This window comes from Amblyomma maculatum, chromosome 3 (assembly GCF_055883805.1).
Source record: "Amblyomma maculatum isolate TAMU_Amacu chromosome 3, ASM5588380v1, whole genome shotgun sequence".
Classification (NCBI taxonomy): domain Eukaryota; kingdom Metazoa; phylum Arthropoda; class Arachnida; order Ixodida; family Ixodidae; genus Amblyomma; species Amblyomma maculatum.
In genome coordinates, this window is record NC_139346.1 from 123,317,095 (window position 1) to 123,334,372 (window position 17,278).

At 44.3% G+C, this 17,278-nt stretch overlaps 1 protein-coding gene across 1 annotated transcript; it reads left to right on the forward strand.

Moving 5' to 3' along the window:
- The first annotated feature begins 7,061 nt into the window (after nucleotides 1–7,061).
- LOC146195927 (fibrinogen C domain-containing protein 1-like) lies at nucleotides 7,062–11,787 on the forward strand. Its single transcript, XM_084596880.1, has 4 exons — nucleotides 7,062–7,203; nucleotides 7,771–7,913; nucleotides 10,542–10,545; nucleotides 11,354–11,787. The coding sequence occupies exons 1-4, from the start codon at nucleotides 7,062–7,064 to the stop codon at nucleotides 11,455–11,457; spliced, it is 393 nt and encodes a 130-aa protein (XP_084453006.1). The 3' UTR covers nucleotides 11,458–11,787.
- Nucleotides 11,788–17,278: the final 5,491 nt, after the last annotated feature.

Here is a 17,278-nt window from a genome sequence, read left to right on the forward strand (position 1 = left end):
TTAGAGCGTTAGCTCTACTCATCCCATGCACAAACCTCAAAGTCAATAGTGGTGCAGTTTTGACCTTGAAATCTTAGTCTTCATATTTGGTACGAGGCATGAGAGCACTATACTATCGCCGCAGAAGATCACGCCTTGCGTAAAACTGCATCATACTCTCACACTTTGCAGTAAAGAGTGAATATCGTCATCTTCATTAAGTTGCATTTGCGCCGCTACTTCAATTAACCTTGCATGATGAGTAAGCCATACGCATGCGACATCTCACTTAATGCAGAGACCGCAGAAGTTCTAGACAGGCTGCCCAGCCCGTCGAACAACGAGAAACCGAAGCGTTAGCCTTCGGGGGTGGTGGATTAAAACGATTTACAAAATGCCGACACCTTAGAATGGTGCTCTCTTTTTGCATCAGAGAGCTGCCGTGTGTTCACGTGCAAAATGAAATTTCAGTTCAGTGTCAAAATCGTTTAGTTAGATGTGTAGCTGTCAAACGTATTCAGTCACTGACCTCATTTCAAGAACTGGACATAAAAAATGTTGCAGCAGCAAGCAATGGCCAGGTGACAAGTTTAGCCTGAGCATAAGCCCTTGACCTCTGACCCACCCATACGCTGCATTTTTTTGTGCGTTCGTTCACGTGCAGCATTTATTTGCGCCTTATCGATCTGTATTCTTGGAGAATTCTCGTTCGTGAAAAGGGACCGGCACATCGAGATATGAGAAAAAACTTGGTTTCTCAAGTAGTCGAGTTGAACCGGCGAGATAGCCAGGGTGACAGTTGCAGAGAGTCAAAAAAGCAAGGAAGCAGACGGCGCAATCAGCGTCTACATTAGCGGCTGTCTCGAGCGGCCACTTGACAGCGGAGTATCATGAATGCGATGTGTAAAAAATTTTTGAACAAAATAAAAAGATGTGCAACATCCAGAAAAAAAAAAACAACGTAACAATCAGAACGAGAGAGAAAACAAGGTGAATCTGGCTTATGTTTGTGCGACAGGCTCGCCCGGCGAACACTTGAGCTGTGAACGGAGAAGCCATACATCGTAGCCCCGCTGTGTTTAAATGCAACGCGCCTTATTTCGTTGGCTTTTCTTGAAACTGAGTCGCAATTAAGTAAGGTTTCCTCGAAAAAAGACGCGGGTTACATTTCACATTCCTCGCACAGAGATAGTGAAATCAAGTGTTTGCCACTCACAGATCAGCGAAAGGTCAGTGTTTTGTATCATACATCAGTGTCTTTTTTTTTTCTAAGAGAAAGCGATTGTATAAAAGCTGTCACGATGCCCCATCTTCCACTCCGAACTCTGGTTCGTTGCTCAGAGTGGGTGTCATCGTTTAAGTAACGCATTCTAATGTGCCCAAGTGAGCTTGGGTAAGTTGACTGTTGGGGCTTTCAGCTGGCCATAGTGTCTCAGATGTTCCTGCCTATAAAACCGACTTGTCCGCTTCAAACAAAATCCGAGGCCACTTTAATTAGTGCATAGATATTCTTTTGGTTCTTCCGCAATAGTAACTTTTCTTCAGTGATGTAGCCGTAATGCATGACATTGATGACGTCACTTTAAAGCTGGTTCACTCCAACATCGTAAAGCAAAATGCCGACGACGAGACTGTGTAGTTAGGGTATGACCGCAGTGCGTCGGGGATATATGGTTTGCCGCCTTTCGCCAACTGGCGCCGACACCCGAGCGTGAGCGTTCATGACGCCACGCTCGACAGGCCGGGCAAGCTTCTCCGATGTTGTGCGAATGAATAGTGTTGAACGTGACTGTTGTTATTTCATTGCTTTCAATATAACGCCAGGAGCCAAAACACATCAGTCTGGTAAGATCACAAAGATCAAAACAGGCTTAGCCGGACAAGACCGCAGCTTTCGTAAAGCCACTGCAATGGCAACGCTTTCTGCCATTTGGAGGGACATTATTAGCAAAGCGTACTGGCCAGGTGGGGATAGAAAGAATGTACAAACCACTTCGCTAGCTCTTCTAACCTTGTCCACAGAACCATGAGTGAAAATGTTAAGGTGGCAGCCACATTTTGTTTACAATTGCTCAAGTGCGAGCGAACACGTTGCCGCCAAGGAGAACGCTCTTTTAGAATGTACTTGAAGTATAATGACTGTACAGTCAAGATCTGGACATGACCAGAGTAGATTAAAACGCTTGTTTCACTTTCGATCGCTAAGGCTATAGGGAAGTAAAAATATTAAAAATAGTAAGTATGCTCAATATTCACATACCTTGCCTAGCTGTTTGAAAAGGGCTCACCTATCGACTCTTCGAGTCGGCCATTTCAAAATTGTAATCTCTATGACAAGGCTGTAGGTTTTGATCGTGAGTCAATTACTATATACGTTCGCGGCCACCTGAGGCACTCCAATGGCTCTTCCTAGGCCTTTTCTCTCCAAAATGTCCAGGTGTTCAAGGTGTAATACCGAGCGGAAATAAAAAGGACATGGTCAAACAATGCCACTCTAGTGATACGCCTGCCTCGTTCACAGAGCATCGCCTGCGAAGCGGGCAAGTGTTAAAAACCAAGTGTCGAATACGCGGGAGACAAGACAAAGAAAAGGTTTTGTATAACTCAGTCTGGCACCAGCATCGCCCAGCTAGCTGCTGCCTGGCTCATGGTGCGCGTAGCCTCTGTCTTCTCAATCTTAGCTAAATACTATAGCGTCCTATATTCGATAGCCTAGGGAAGAAACAGCAGTTTACGTTAGGTAGCAAAGCACTGGAAGTGGTAGGCGAATATGTCTGTTTAAGACAGGTAGTAACCACAGATCCGGACCATGAAAGGGAAATAACAGGGAGAATAAGACTGGGATGGAGCGCATTTGGCAAGCAATCTCAGATTATGGCTATCAGCTTACCAGTATCGCTCAAGAGGAAAGTATTCAACAGCTGCATCTTACCTGTACTTACTTATAGGGCTGAAAAGTGGAGGCTAACAAAAAGAGTTCTACTTAAGTTGAGGACAATGCAGAGGGCTATGGAAAGAAAAATGGTAGGGATAACGTTAAGAGGTAGGAAACATGCAGTGTGCGCCAGAGAAATAGCTCGTCACAGGCATTCTAGTGGAAATAAAGAAGAAATCGGCATGGGCAGGACATGTAGCGCGAAGAAAGGATAACTGATGGTCACTTATGGTAACAAACTGGATTCCAAGGGAAAGAAAAGGGGGCGGCAGAGAGCTAGGTGGGCGGATGATGTTAAGAAGTTCGCAGGAGTCAAGTGGATACAGCTAGCACAGGGCCGGGTTAATTAGAGGAATATAGGAGAGACCTTCGCCCAGTAGTGGGTATAGTCAGGCTAATGATGATGATGATGATGATGGTAGCGTCATGAACGTTATGTTTCTTTAGAAACCTCATCAGGAATGTCAAATGCGTCGTTATGCGCGTTAACTTCAAATCTCGTTATCGGCTTGTCATGTGGTACAAGCGAAAGCTGTGGACCCCGAGCACCACTCACAAAACTGCTAATGGTGCCATTAGGATTTGTATATTGGAGAGCCGTCCGGTCAAAGGTGACGCCAATGAAAGCACCCACACTACTTCACCGAGCAGCGTGGTAGAACCTGTACTGGAAAGGCAAAAACGTGAGCGTTGTTGCTGCTGCTGTTGCAATACAAGAAGTGTCAGGACTTTATATTTTTAAATTTAACCTTATTATTTGATCGTATGTCTTGCTGTAGTTTTTTATACTTTCATTTTATCTCTCAATGTCCTTCACCGTCCTTACGATCGACAATAATTACGGACACGATTCCTGAGGTCGGTGTAGTGTAGTGGCTTGCGCGCTCGGCTTTAACACAAAGGATGATGGTTCAATTCCTTGCGCAGAGGCGATATTTTTCCTAACTATGCGTTCTTGAGAATACGCTCCTGTAACTAGCTGTGATGACATGGTCTGAAGATGCCACTCATGAGCCAAGAAATGCTTTCTTATTACCAACTATTTCTTACAAAATACTGCCACTGCTCGGTGTGCAGACGTTTTCCCTAACGTGGTTTGGCCGAACTATGAGCGCTATTACATTCCTGATCGTCACGTCTTTTTGGCAACACCGCGGTGTCCCTGACGACATCATATTCAATAACTTCATGTTCAATAATTCGCAAGCCTAGAAATAAACGAGGTAAGAAATTTCATTTTTATTTTTATAAGCTGATAACAACAAGCGTGAAACTGGTTTAACGGAAGAGCGTTTTTATTGCAAGAGCCTATGTTTGAATCGGAAAATGCATATCAGAGTAGATAATATCCGACAGTAGTGATGTGCGAATAAAACATAGTAGGTAATATGCGACAGTAATCATGTACGAATAAAACATAGTAGATAATATGCGTTAGTAATGATGTACGAAGAAAACATGCTCTAGCTCTTCCTTAAAATGATGGGGCGGGATGACGGTGTTCTTGAAAGAAGATTCAAAACGCTTTCATTCTTTACACGACAGTGCGACTAAGAGATAAAATTAGTTGCGAGTCTCCTAGGCATAAATTTTCATATTCTTTGCCCACTTTATTATTATGAAAGCGGCGGCTGATACTCTTGTTTATGGCTACAGTGCTTCCTGAAGTGAAAATTGAAAATTATTCGTTTAGTTTTGAGTATTGAGAACCGAAAATGATACGCAATCATACCTGTTTGTAATATGATATATAGTTTGTTAAAGTATTTTTCCATAACGTTTGATACATATGGAAATGTTCATGTGGCTCAATTTTGTACGATGAATTGGATGCAGCGATACCTCTATTACGCGTTTTTTTCACTGTCATTGAGTAGTGTTCAGAACCGTCGCTGGCATTTAAGAGATGTTCCTGGCAAGAGTTGGCGGACCGTACTAATTTCCTAATTGCAAACATTTGATTCAATTTACTTCATTAAAGTGACCCTGAGGGCAGACGGATGTAGGCCTGCATGGATAGGCTACGACATTCTAATTAAAATTGAGGGCACCACTGAAAAAAGAGAGATTTTAAGATGGAAAAGAGCTGAACAATCCATACACTGCGTATGCCGCCAGTAGATTTTGGGCACGGATCTCAGAGGCTATGCTAACACGCCATTCCCTTCAAACTGCGGTAACTATTTTTGTTCGGGTGGGGTGCCTCAAGGTTTGAATGAAGGGGAAAGAAAAATCTCCGAATACTATTTCTAAAAAATCTGGAATGTTTTTATATCTTTTTGCTCCTGGAAGGACATCAAATCAGCGGAACAGAACGAGAGAATCATTTGTTTACTCAAAAAATACTTATGTTCACTTGGATTCAGAGTCCGTTTAGGGGTTTTCAACCAATTCAATAATCCAAATAATATGCACATCCGTAAATCAGTGATGACACATTGTTTGTTTGGCTTGGCCAGGACTCTCTATTGATTCATTATGCAGCTGGTGTTCGCTTCGTGAGCGGCGTTTTTTTTATTTTTAGGAGCGGAGTCGGTAAATATGTTAGGAACACAAATTCTTTAAAATAATGTCAAACTGGGAACATGTTCTCGTCGCCATCAACAGTGAAATATATCAAATGTTTAAAAACTTTCTATGGATATTTATCATGGCTTGGAGTATTGCATAGTGTTATTATTTTCGAATGTTGCAGTTACATGGGGTGAGTCGCTTACTACAGATACTGATTTGCAGGCATGGGTATCTAATAATTTAATCTACCCTAAATAATGTGATATATTCAGGTGGCGTGAAGCTTTCAATGACAGGACAGATGTAATATCATACGGGCATCGAATCTTGAAAGGGAAAAATATGTTTTCTGTGAAGCGTTTCACGAAAAAGAGGACAAATGGGGCCAGCTAGTAAAACGGCTAGCTAAGCCAGTTAGTACATAAAGAAAGAAAAAAAAAACAGCGCAATAACGAAGACAAGAGAGAAGAAGGAATCAGCGTTGAATAGCAACTGAAGACTTTTTTTGAAAGATGATTAAGATTCAAGTTATCAGGTATTGGTATTGTTCTCACTGCTCATGTGTGCTCTTGGCCGTAAATGAAGTATATGCTTGTGTTCTTTCCAATAAAATCTTCAGCTGATAGCGCTGGTCCCGTCTTCTCTTCTACCTGCGTTGTTGCGCTGTTTTTGTCTAACTGAGCCAGCTATAGCGTTTGTGCTAAGTGCTCTGCCGCACTGAAATCATCATGTACGATTCTGAATAAAAGAAGCTGGCAACGGTGTTACACTGTACAAAGCCGGCGTAAATCATAGGTATCGCCATATTTTTTAAAGTATTACAAGTGTCTTAATTCCTTCAAAGTATGCGAGGCAAAAAAAACTGGGGCACATTTCAGGCTGTTTACGTAAATGAATGTGAAAGCATCACAGTCCTAGTGTAAAATGTGTTCGGGTGAGGTTTTGTACATGGCTTAAGGCACTATTCGGGTATTATATTGGGTGCTTATGTGTTTCAGTATTCAACACAGATTGGAATGCTTCATGCTGCATCTGGAAGCAGGATACACTAGAACATTCGTTTAAAGCCTTTCATTTGAGGTAGATAAGTGGTTGGTTCGAATTCTTGCCGCAAGCTATCCTCCAACGGTACTAGCACATGCATGCTACACTCCATGACAAGTTGTATTACAGCACTGAATGCGGTATGGTCGTAATTTTGGTAGGAATTTAGGAAAATGTCATAACAAAACTCTCCCTACATGGAGGTTATCCAGTGACGCGTACTAAAGACAAACCATATGCATAGGCTGGCCGCTACTGGGGGTCGTCTTTTCCCGGATGCGTTGCATGCAGACATGCATCGTGGATGCTCGGCTTGCTGTGTGCATCACAATGCTGCGTGATGATGACGGCACTTTTTTTTTTGCCGTTGCTGGAATTGTGAGCATCTGTAGAGCACGAACAAATGACGTCGCTGGTGTTTCTCATAATGAGACAGATAATGCTTTCGAATATTATGAGCGGCATTTCTCGTGTGTATTGGGAAAATATTTGAAAAGAAATGAAATGTTAAAAACCTAATCACTGCTATGTGCATTGCTATTATTTACAGTGGTCAAGCAATACCCAGGCGCGTCGTACAGCGATCATCATGAAACAGTGGGTGCTCTTCGTCTATCTGATGGTTGCCGTCCACAGGACTGCAGTAGAGGCGGCTGCTGTGACAAGACCGTTCATTCAACAGGCAGAACAGCGTGTGCAGGAGCTTGAAACGTTACTTGGGGACATTAAAAGTAAGCATTTTTCGCTCCGAGAGTGTCAGTTACAGGGCTCATATTGTGATACCAGCCTTGTCTGTACTTATAATGCAAACGAGCCGTCGGCGATGGGAGATCATTTGAGACATTAATTGCATGTTTGGATGACAATAATTTCACTAAAGTGGTGTTCCACTCGGTATCTTGTGACACTGTAACAAGAAGCTGAAGGATAATGAACATCTTAAGTGAACAATATTTATTTATTTTATTTATTCAATGATTACCCCGCTTAGCATGATAGCGCTACAACAGCGAGGTTACAGAGTGAGAAAAAAGCACATTTTATTTATAGAGCACACTTGATAATTTGAAAGCCGATTCCATTCACTGGTGGATCGAACAAAAAAAGGAACCGGCATACATATCAGTTCTGGCACGGTATTCCCAAATTTTAAAACAATGATCTTTGCGAGCAAAGGCATAATGTGGCCTATGCAAGTACGCGCAGCAGAAGCAAATAATTTATTTGTTGGGAAAGAGAGCAGGATCCGACCTTATCTCAGTTCAAGTTTCACTATTTCTTCATGCTATATATTTCAGAAAGCATCCATCCTACGCACTGTGGCGACATACTGCACGCTGGACCGGTCAAGAGTGGTGTCTACACCGTGTTCCACAAAGCGGCAGGGCCGTCAGGACGGAGCGTGTACTGCGATATGGACACAGACGGGGGTGGTTGGACGGTGAGGTCCTTTTCCCAAAATATGCTACTCGCATCTTTTCACCAAGGCATGCTCTCATTTACTCTCAAACTAAAAAACCGAAGCAGCCTAGTGCTGGTTATTGCGAATGTAAAATTTCGGGCTGTTTATGAGACTGAGGAACCTAGACGCATGGGAGGCTTGGACCTGAAAATAAACACTTCTTCGGTAAAACAAGTTTCTGGGCATGTTGGTAGCATTGTTGATTCATACCGGCCGCGGAGAAGCAAAAGCAAAAAAAGAATGAACAAGCAAAAGCACGAATGAACGCATCACTCACGACTGCTTTATTGGGAAATATTTTACCATAAACGGCATTTTTTCGGACAATTATAAGGAAAAATGGCTCTTGGCAGTTACGTGTTAGCCAGTTTCTCCAAAAAGATTTGAAACAGCTAACTGTTCACGATGCGTTTTTTATTAAGAATTCTGAGGATCTAGTTAATTTTCTCAAGACCGACCACAACATCGGGTTTGCATTCTCTATCGATGTAGAGGAGCTGTTTTATTCTATACTTCATCAAGAGTTATTTGCTTTTTTGAGAGAATGCATTGACAAGAGTGGTGTTGTCCAGTTCCAAAATTCAGTTGGCATGTCTGTTTACAATATTTATACTCTGTCAGTACCTTTATTGCTTTTAACATTCACTTCCGTTTACAGACGAAATGCATTTGCATTTTATTATGCGTCGCAACCACATAAAGCGACGTTTTCCTAGCCAGCACCGACCAGATTTTAAGCACTGTTTTAATTCGGACGAGATCATCAATGTGCACTGATATGTTGATGATTTGTTGATATTTTACGACATGCAGAGCCCTTTACACTACTGCGCTATTGTTTACAGGATGTTATATGCTTTTAGAATTCATGGAAAGAAACTAACATTCACTTATGAGACACCAGATAACGACGAAGATCAGTTTGTATATATTCGGGTGAAGTTGGGAATCGAGCATGTTAGTGGGATTTACGTGTCTCGTGTTCAGAGGAAACTCTTGCTTTTCGATTACACTCATTCAAAGATGACAAAAAGAGGTATAGTTAACTTGTGTCTGGATTTGGCGTTTGAAAAATCGTTCGTCCATGAATGCAGACTAGCCTTGAGAACCAATTGGCAAGAATTTTGTCCGCGGGCTGACCTTTGTAGGCCGTGCCTTCCGTTGCAGAAGCTAGCCTGAAAATAGTGAAGGCGCGCACAGCGAACCCTAAGACGAAGGAGAGGGACAGAAACCTACGACCGAAAGTTGCCTCCTACCTACACAAAGTGTCGCATAACACTGAGAAATTTTCTAAGAAGTATGGGGGGGGGGGGGGGGGGGGAGGGGGGCGCTCGTATTTTTCGGCTCCGGTGAAGTTGTCAAAGCTGTGCCCTCGTATTTCTGGAAGTGAGAGAAGAAGCGGGTGTCGCGAAAAGTCCACCACGCCCTATGTGCAGTGCGCTTCAGGGGTGATATACGAGCGGCCACTTTCATGCGGAAAATAATATTGGTTAAGCGGGGCGATGTATCAACGACCGGCTAGGGGAGCACCAAAGTAATTTAAAGAAAAAAGTTGGTAGTGGCTTAGCTTGGTTAAGCCTGGTAATTGCGAAAGTAATAGCTATGGCTAGGCCTAGGTTCAGCTGGTGGTGTAGCTGGTTGTGGTGCTTGTGGTTATGCTTATGGTTATGCAGTGATTCACTCTGGCCACGGCATATGGTTCAAGTATTGCTTATTGCGGGGTACTACCTGGTCATTCTATGTATAACTAGTAGCTAGGCAATGAGTGCCGTGGCTGCAACGATATACTTGGTTGAGGGTGAGGTTAAGGCAGAATGTACAACTGCCGCTCCGGCACCGGCTGCAACGGCATTCTTTACGCCAGCAGAAATGAAAGCATTCCTGGAGACTGCGTTGGTTCCACCTGCCGCTAGGCCACCTCCTATAGTATCCAGCGTTCCACCCCCGGCGGTAGCTGCGGCTGCAGCCCCATAATTCTTCTTAGCTTTAGGAGCATGTGGCACAACTGCAGCTCCGCCCGGCCGTAGATCAACGTTGGGCTTAACTCTCGGTGCGTAAGGGCGTACTCGAACCGGCGCCCCAAACGTCGTTCTAAACGGTCTCACAACAGTCTCAGGGGTGACATCACTCCCGCTGTTGCGCTCCCTCATGGAGGGAGCGGGAGTTAGGCCGCGGCTGGTAGCTACTGCCTCGCGAGACGACGGCGCGAGTTGGGGCCCCTGTTTTTGCGCAGCGGTGCTTGGCGGTGCGCCAAAAGTCACGCTAAAGGTCAGTGGTAGCTACCGCCTCGCTACACGAAGGGCTGAAAAGTGAAAGTAGTATTGCTTTTGCAATAAAAAGAAAGTGTGCGCTTGGTTACGCACAGCCAGTCATGCACGACATGTTCGGTTAGTTTTGACAGTGTTAGAATGCTATGCAAGAGCAAGAATCAAACGGCACTTGAACTTCTAGAGGCCTTTCATATAAAGAAAAGAGCAGATCGCTGTATTAGTGATGCTTCAGTGTTTATGTAAAATCAGGAGTTGTACCTTTTCGGGGCAATATGATAAATGCTTTCTAATATTACCTTGGCTGTTGTGCGTTTTTTATCTTCTCTGTATGGCGCAGAGGCGTGAGCCTTTTGATGCCCGAAAATTTTTCCGATAAATTTTCCCGTTATGAGTACGATGAGAATACAAGAATAGAGAGAGCATGACGGCAAAAATACAAGTAATAAAAGCTGTGAGGAACGCTGGAATTAGAATTGAACCATTAATTTTTAATTATGGAATATCAGCCAAAGCTCAGTTGAACTGTTTTTGATCTTCTTCACCAATAGTTTTGCGAAAAGAGACCCTTTCGCTTGAGTGATGCCTTTGCCAAACACGACTGTAACATATTAGTTGAGTTGAAATGAATGGCAGAATTCTGGCCGCCATCTATTGAGGAAGATAAAAAATGAGACAGTGGGAAGAATTAGCATCAAAGAAAACGAGGGTGTATAAAAGAGTGAAGACTGTCAGTTTGAAGCACGTAGCGGCAATATGCGACGAAAGCATCCTTTAGAATTGGTTTGAAGTAATTGACTTCTTTTGGAAGTTTAAGCCGTGAAACAAGCAGGAAACTGGAAAATATGCGAAAGGAAAAAAGACGAAGCATTTACCTGCTGCAATCTTCCTGCATCTCAGTCTATTTTTATAGTTAAGATTAGCCTTTTTAGCTCAAATCAAGCACCTAACTATACCGACTGCCCCTTTATTTCTGATTCCAAATGAAAATATCAGGCGGCAAATCTTGAATACATTATAATTTTAACGAGATAATGAGTTCAAGGGTGATAGTTACATTATTAGACTCTAAAAAACGAAACTTTTGAATACTTCCTATGTACTAACAAAAAGTAATGCATTTAATCCTAGGCTAAATTTTATATATTGCAGGTTGGGACGCCTTGACATACGCTAACGGCCAAAGCTTCTCTACCTTCGACCGTGACCACGACCAAGGCCCTACCCATTGTGCCGTAGTGTACCGCGGGGCCTGATGGTACAACCAGTGCCAGCTAGCAAATCTGAACGGCCTGAACCTGAACGGCGAGCACTCCAGCTATGGCGATGGCATCCAGTGGAGCGTGCGGAGTGGCGAGGTCGGCCTGGTCCATTACTCTTACCCAGAAGTTCGCGTAATGATCAGACCAGTGGGGGTACTGCTGGGCCATCGAAACAGAGCACAGACTTCCCCGACTTTCTAGCATCTTGACATCTTCAAAACATTGAATATTGTAAATGATATTTGTTCGACAATATCGCCTTAATTCACTCAGTGCACTATGGAAACCCGTCCTTCATCGAAGGTTTGTCTTTGGTGCGTGATAAGTCCAGGATTACAAAATAAAAAACGCACTCAGGTGCTGGTCATAAACATATTTGGGGCAGTGTTACCATGTGCTGCCTCTCCGGAGTGATGCTTTCCTTTCTAGCTGAGCAGAAGAGAATAGAGATTGACTGTGGTAAGAGAGGGGCCTTTCTTGAGTCCATTTCCAGAGAAGCCGTCCAGGCATGGAAGAGAAGGCACGTAAATATAATCGCTTTCATTTCACGGAAAGAAAAATTGCACACTTCTCACAACTTGCACGCATTACAAACTACCACAAAGTGTGGTAAAGCGCATTTGATTGCTTCATTAACATATGTGTCGATATTTTATTCGTACTACCAAACTTGTGTGCTACGATCAAAATGAGAAAGCTTAATCTGTCTCTTTGGAATAGTAGAGTTGAATGTTGGAGTTAATGTAGTACATCAAGGACTAACGTCCCAAGCAAACGTGAGCAACCACCAAATGTCATAGCTTTCTTATCAGCCTACAGTTTCCAATCATATGTGCTGAAACTTCTGCGTGCAGTTTTAGCGGTCACATACCTGTAGGAAACGCTACAGATACCTGTGTGCAGAGAAGCCCTGTTTCTCAGTACAGGCACTTAAGTTTATCCGAATTCTCTGAAAATATTGCATCACTTTTTAAGCTCGAAGTTCGACAACAACATTGTACGCGGCGATAACCTATAGCCTCCTGTGGATAGAATGCGTTCGTATTGGGAGCATGCTCTCAACGTTATGAATCTAGCTGTGCAATAATACAAAGTGCAGATTGCTATATGGGAGGGCGAAGTACGTTATAAACTGGTGCTGATGAAGACTGGATTTCACTGAATTGCTTCGCCTTTCCAGCGGTATCCACGAGCACGATCCGGCGCGTAAGGGATATTCTTTATTATAATGCCTGATAAGCAAGATGGCTCCCTTGAAGTGTTAACAACAAAAATGAATGGCAAGTGATCGCCACAAAAATAATCGAAGAAAAAAAATCTTAAGGCAACCATATATCTGTGCATTTTTCTACACTTCCATTAAAATAAAGCTCAATTTAGGTCAAAATTAGAATTTTGCGCGGAATAGGGCAATCAGCAAGGATGGCCAGTTAAGGAGAACCTCAAATTTGTAGAGCGGACGTCGAAACTCAGATGACGTTCAAAGTGCACACCAGGGCTTCACAATCGTGTGTTGTTGACGTAAGGCTCAGTATCACAGTACATTAGCGTTTTTTAAAGTCATCAATTCACACAATCGTTATTGTAGCGCCTGCAAAAAAAGTGGCAAAGTGACGGCACTAAAGGCGAAGCGCTTCACTGTTCACATAAAGCGACTTTACGTAAAAAGTGAGCTTAGTTTATCGAAAAAGTGCGTCGCAGTGGGCAGAAGGTGCTGAGGTGTCGAAGTGGTCTAGATTTAGACAGAGAACGGAATGAAGAAGGAAAGAGGAAGTTCAGCAAGGAATTAGCGACAAGAGGAAAGCAGCACTTTTAAGGAACTCGGTGTAGAATAGATATTCAACTTTAACAGATGAAAACGACGTTAGTTTACACAGAGTGAAGGACAATTACAGAAATATTCTTACGTGGCGACAAGCTAGAAGACGGCACAACGTGACGACAGGGTGAATGATGATTTTATGGCTGGCCTAGCGCGAGGGCTCCTCTCGCGCCACTGCGGATGTTCTTCGCAACACTTCCCGGGGCCACCGAGTGATCGTCCCGGTCGGTGCATTGAAGCTTATGGCAACGTGACGGTAAGGATGTTCAAAAAAGGTAATGATGTGATTGCCACCACGATAACGACGACCACGATGGGGCTTGGGTGATCCACCTCCCCTGAAGCTCTTAAACCATCTGCCATCGAAGTATCCATGGGACCGATGGCTCGAGGTGACGACGGGCGGCTGAGCGAGTGTTGGGTGTACACATGGAGGAAGGAAAGAACTTAGGAGAGGCCCTGATGTCACTTTTTTGAAGCCGGCGAGGCCGCGCCGCGACCGGACGCTGCAACGTCTCTCCTCCTCCTTTACCCTCCGCATTTTCTTTCTCCTCGACGCTCACGTACCTAGGGCCCTTAGCAACGCTGTTGCTAGTGACCCGAATTTTCATAGCAACAGCAAAGCCGTTGCTAATGGCCCGACTTGGCTAACCCTAAATTTTTACGTCACTTCCGCCACACTTTCTGCAATGCATTGAGAATGGCAAGGGCCTCTCCTAAGTTGTTTCCTTCCTCCATGGGTGTACAAGTCCTTCGATTCCTTCGGGAAATTCCGGTCTTTACTTTGGTCTCGGCTCTGTTGGGTTCGTCTCTTAGCCTTGTTTTTAGGTACGGGCTGAGGGCGGGGCGGCGGTAATTGCGTCTGGTCGGGTCTTGGCAGTAAGGGCTGGGGCGAAGCTGCACGGCGATATCCCCAGGGTCTCGGCCGATGGACCTGGCATACGAATAACGTCTATGCTCCGAGGCGAGGATGGGGATGGCGTACACCTCACCTACAATCAAAATTTTGCGTGGTGACAAGCAAGAAGACAGCACAACATGACGACAGGGTGAATGATGATTTTATGGCTGGCCTAGCGCGAGCTCTTCTAGCGACAGTGTCGATATTCTTCTTCGCAACAATATCATTACATAGCACATGGTAGAAGTAGGCAGGTAGGACAGTTAGGCATAATACCGCTGAACTTTCTAAAGAGACAGACGATCTGAAGGAGGAACGCCAAAACATAAAGCCTCTAAACTAGCCGACTTGATATAACTGGGAGAGCTAAGAAAATTAATCGATAAGCGCAAAGCGTCCATCGTGAATAAGTATGATATGGAGAGAAGTGAGCAGGCTCTAAAGAAGGGCTGTAGCCTCCCAACAGTCAAGAGGAAATTGCGTCTAAAAAGTAATCCAATATGTATATTAAGATACAAGACATGCAATGTCATTAGCAATACAGATGCGACAGCCAAAATAGCCGAAGCGTTCTGTACTGATCTGTCCACTAGTGAAGAAACCGGGACCATAATGAGAACAGCTATAGAACAGAACAATTAAATATCCTACCGGTAACCAAGATCGAACTAAAGAAAGCATAGATGAAAAAATTGGGAAAGCAGCTAAGGATGGTGAAGTAAATGCAATTTTTTTTTAATGTCAGTAGATAGATCGCGGTACAGAAGGTAATCACCTAGAGCACACAATTACTCATATCCTGGAGAATACCCGAATGTTGAAAAAAAAAAAGGCTACAAAGCTCAAGTCAATGAAGCGGAACGTCGAAGACTTGAAAAACTGTAGACCGACCAGCTTACTTTTAGTTACCAACTAGGTATCAATTAGGGGGGGGGGGTACTAGCCATTAGAATCAGGGTGACCTTACCTAATAAGAATAAATAATTGATTCCTGGTTCAAAAGGGAATGGACCGACGAGCTGCAAAAAAAGCTCCCAAAACAACTGGACAAGACCACAGCCTCCATTCGTAAAGCATCAGCAGACAAACGAAGCCTTCAGCTTGTAGAATATAAAAATACCAAAGAAAACAAGTAGAGAAACATTTAAATAAAAAAAAAATGGGATCAGGCACAATTTCGTAAAGGGTACTGTACAATAAATAAATCATATTCACACTATTAATCAGGTGACAAAATATTCGTGATGTATTCAACTCCTATACATAGCCTTCCTAGGTTACGAAAAAGCCTTTCAACCATGAGAAACCTAAGCAGCGATGCAGCCATTGCAATTGCAGACTGTAGATGAGAAATATGTGAAAGAAATGAAAGATAACCAGAGTGGCTCCACAGAAAATGAAATTCGCCGTAGAAGGAGTTATAAAATGCCTATAAGAATAACAGTCGTGGGCAGTATCGAAGATACATGTATCTTCGATACTATCTTTCGATACATTTTGTGTATCGGTATCAGGTATCGAGTGCTGAAAATGAAATTATCGGAGTATCGGTATCGAAAATACATTTTTGGTGTATCGTGTATTTTAACGATACTCGATACTCCGTAAAATATTGAACCCAGTTTGTGTCACACATTTGGATGACGGCGCTCGCTCAGGCGCTAGTACAAGCCGAGAGGCATCTTTGCTCGCAGTGCATCCTGATTTCCCTCCTGCTCGAAGTTTCTTTCAAACGCCCCGTCTTATTAGCCTCCATTTATCCACATTTTTTTTATTTCAAACAGAAGGAGCCAATGGCAAGTAGGTGCTCATGAGGTGGTGGCGGTGAACTCTTCTATTGCGCCCAAAAAAAGGGGACCAGTCAAAGGACCGGTTGCGCTGGCTTAGAGGAGGTCGGCGGGGATCCCTTGGGATGTCGCTGCCTCCACCGCGCGCTGGATAAGCCAGCGTTGGTCTGCTGGCTCGGAAGTATACAGGAGAGACTCCCACGTCTCTGGGGTGTTTGAGTTGTCGGTGTTGTAGTGTGAACAAGTCCACGTCAAGTGTATGAAAGTGGCCGGAGTTGAGCAGTGTTTAGACATGGGGGATATCTGTTCCGGAAAGATCCTGCTTTATAAGAGGGGGTGTGGGAAGCTGCCAGTTAGTAGTTTGTGCCATTCAACGGCCTTGCGTCTTGTTAGATCGCGGTGTGCTGGAGGATATGTGCATCTTTGGAGACGGTAGTGCTGGGTATTTCCGTGTACGTGGTGAGTTGAGAAGCGCGTGAGATATTAGTGTCAGCGGAAGCAGGATTGGCTGATCATACTCTCAGCTCGGCAGCTGAGTTCTCGAGCGAGAGTGCGCGCCTGGGCGTTTCCGCTGAGCGACTCGTGGGCTGGAGCCTAAAGAAGTAAGCGAGATGTGGAGGAAGCTGCTGTAGAACGTAGAATGTGTAACGCCTGACAAGAGATACGGCCAGAATTGTAGTTGCGGATAGCCTGTTGAGAATCACTGATGACGACTTTGGTATTAGGGTCGGCTAACGCTAGCGCAATGACAACCTCCTGAGCTGCGGTGACCGTTTCTGCATTGCGAATGCTGCAGGCTGTGTACCAGCTGCGGTGACGGGCTAGAGCTACCGCAACCATCGCTAGCCTCGTTGGCTGGTAAGCGGCGTCTGTGTACGTGACGTCCGGACGTCCGCTGAAGCGTTTCTGGAATTGATGAGCCCGGCCGGCCCGTCTGTCAGCGTAGTGTTCCGGGTGCATCCGTTTGGAAATGCGAGGGATGCGGAGATTTAGGCAATATTCCGGTGTAAGTTCTGCGTAACTTGGGGCCGATCTCAGCGGGGAGATCCGAACTTGTTGCAGTACTTCTCGGCCAACGTGTGTGAGTGAGAGCCGCTCGTACTGGGTGGTGAGGGTTGCCTCGATCAGTTCGCTCACGGTATTGGAGATTCCTAGAGCCATGAGCTTATGGGTAGCTGTGGACATGGGAAGACATAGGGCCGTCTTGTACGCTTTTCGAAGTGACGCCTGTAGCTGTTCGCTTTCGGCACAAGTGAGACGTAAGTAGGGTCCAGAGTAGGTGATGCGGGAGCAGATGAAAGCTTG

Bases quoted from the DNA above. Each gene is read 5' to 3' on its own strand.
- LOC146195927 (XM_084596880.1), top strand. From the start codon at position 7,062: ATGAAACAGTGGGTGCTCTTCGTCTATCTGATGGTTGCCGTCCACAGG. The intron at 7,204-7,770 runs GTAAGCATTTTT...TATATATTTCAG, and splicing joins GTTACTTGGGGACATTAAAA to AAAGCATCCATCCTACGCAC.